Source organism: Buceros rhinoceros, unplaced genomic scaffold, assembly GCF_000710305.1.
Source record: "Buceros rhinoceros silvestris isolate BGI_N320 unplaced genomic scaffold, ASM71030v1 scaffold14987, whole genome shotgun sequence".
NCBI lineage: Eukaryota > Metazoa > Chordata > Aves > Bucerotiformes > Bucerotidae > Buceros > Buceros rhinoceros.
The window spans coordinates 41,413-43,795 of record NW_010422881.1 but is presented as its reverse complement, the minus strand read 5'-3'; the positions used below and the strand labels follow the sequence as shown (position 1 = coordinate 43,795).

General features: G+C 46.0%; 1 protein-coding gene across 2 annotated transcripts in view; it reads left to right on the top strand.

The window, feature by feature from the left end:
- Positions 1-2,383, top strand: part of ELAVL1 (ELAV like RNA binding protein 1) — a 22,121-nt gene that overhangs the window by 8,890 nt on the left and 10,848 nt on the right. For both annotated transcript variants that reach the window (XM_010140218.1, XM_010140219.1), the window contains exon 2: positions 2,098-2,201. In XM_010140218.1, the coding sequence (XP_010138520.1) occupies positions 2,098-2,201 (104 nt within the window). The remainder of the gene's footprint in view (positions 1-2,097; positions 2,202-2,383) is intronic.

Here is a 2,383-nt window from a genome sequence, read left to right as displayed (position 1 = left end):
GGGACGGATTAGTCGTGTTGAAGTCTGGTTCCCTGGCCTTTAAGGGCCTATTGCCATAAACTGTATTAGGACCTGGTTCTCCTCAGTAGTTTGCAGGAACACTCGTGTTTATGTGACTGAAAATACCTATAAAGCGGCTGGTACTCTGAGCCTTCAGCCCAGGCTGGACCAGTGAGGGGTGTCCGGCTCTTCCAACCTCTTAGGAGGAGTAAAAATCATCGCCTGCTGATCACAGTGTTTGTTCCCTCTTAAACTGAATCAGGAGAAAAGAATCTCGGTAGAGAAGTGAACCAGACTGGATCTAAATGATTGATCACCTCTGACTAATAAAGTGGAAGAGGAACGCTCTAAAGAAATCAGCAAACCCTGCGCTGTAGGTACGTGTAAGGTGGGTCTGCAAAATCCTGATCAGTGTTAGCTGTGGGTTTTTAAAGCAGAAAGGGACAGAAGGTGGTGTTTAAGATCTTGCTTTCATTGCATTTATTTGTTTCCTGTGTAAAGTGGAGGCCTATGGGGCTATCGAAGAGGGATTTGCCATTACAGTTGTGCAGGAGCGTTATGAGAGCCTGATGTGTGTGACCGGAGCTGATTTAACACAAGGGCTGCAAGAGAACAGGGAATTGTTCTGTACGAGGGTTGAACGCCAAGGGAATCTGATTTAAGAGCTTTCGCAGACACTAAAAAATTAGCTGGACTGTTTATACAAGGAGTGTCTTCGGAAACAGGCGGTGACAGTGTTTGGGTTTGGAGGAGTTACTGGTCTGTTAGGCTTCAGGAAGCAAACACGGAGGAGGTGCCAGGGAGCTGTTCTGCAGTCAGCCTGTCCCCTGTGCTGCTCATAAGAACACTGTGAGGGTGATTCGGAGCCTCCTTCCATCCCTCGTGGCTCTTAGACTCCTCGTAGGTCTCAACACCTTCTGCCCATGGGTGATTCTTCTATCAGCAGGTGGAGTTAATCCTCAGTTACAGCCTGTTACAGCCCTTTTCCTCAGTTTCTCTGACACTTGCTGCTGGGATGATGACCACTTGACTCTTTTTTTGGGGGGTGTGCGTATATTTGGTGCTCTGAAATGTGAGGAAAATGTAAGATGATGTCCCTGCCAGCTCCCGTTGCTGAGCCGTGCTGCATGCTGTGGAGAGGGCTGTGTTTCCCGGTAGTACCTTGTTCAATAGCACGTTCTCCTATGTCAGCTGACAATCGTCTGTGGAAAATTGACCTGGCTGAGACAAGAAGTTGGGTGCAAAAGGTGTCTCTTCTGTTGAATGGGAGTTGCTTTATTGCACTGAGGCGGTCTTGAAAGGAGTGTCATTATTTTTAGGTCTGCAGTGATCAGAACCTCCTATCGTTGGGAAATCGCAGCCGGGTGATGTTGGTCTTGTAATTGTACTAGCATTTGTGGAGGTTGGATGTAGAAGCAGAACAAATAAGTATCCAAATAAATACCCTTTGCCTTAAATGTCTTAAAGATTTATATCATTATTATTATTATCAAATTCTTTTTTGTAAGAGTTAAGAGTAAACTTCGATAGTCACAGGACATGAGTTTTCTGCATTAAAGAGAACTTTTCGCTCTTTGGTTTCATCCCGTGTTTGGGAGACTCACTGCTCCTTGGCTGTGTGAACGTGTGGAGGGTTGAAAACTTGCTTTTCCCCTCTTGTCTCCAGCCGTGGAGACTGGGATGGCTGCACCAGAACCAGCAGCCTGGTGATTTCTTACCAGCAGCTCATCTGCCAGTGCTTTCTCACTTTCCTCCGCTCTTTATTTACACGCGTTTGTACTAGTGCACTTGATTAAACCGCCTTTGTTCCACAGTCGTTTATGAGACTGTTCAGAGGCTGGTTTAGTCCTGAGTTTTTGACTGTGGTGGTTCTCAGCCTGAAACCCACCGTCCCTGATGACAGAGGGATGTCCAAAGTGGCAGATGGAAGAGCTTTGCGTTACCCAAGTTTGAGAAACTTCTTTGGCTTATTTAAATATTTGCTGTGTGGATGATGGTCACTTTGAGTTCACTTTTTCTTGCTTGCACTTCCTTTAATTCCGATGGCAATAACTTTCTTCTGTTAGGATTAATTTTAAAACCTGTTCTTCCCTGTAGGACACAGCTTAGGCTACGGCTTCGTGAACTACGTTACTGCGAAAGATGCTGAAAGAGCAATAAACACACTGAATGGCCTCAGACTTCAGTCAAAAACTATCAAGGTAGGATGTCGAGATTTTTTCAGCCTTCTCTGAAAATGTCGTTGAATAAACTTCGCTGGGGTGTCAGGCCTGCATGCCCTCCAGTGCAGGAGGGGTGGAATCGGAGAGCAGTGAAGTGAGCCGTTAGCTTCCAGGTTTTGTAACAGCTTTGTATGCAGAGATTCCAGTGTTCCGATTCCCAC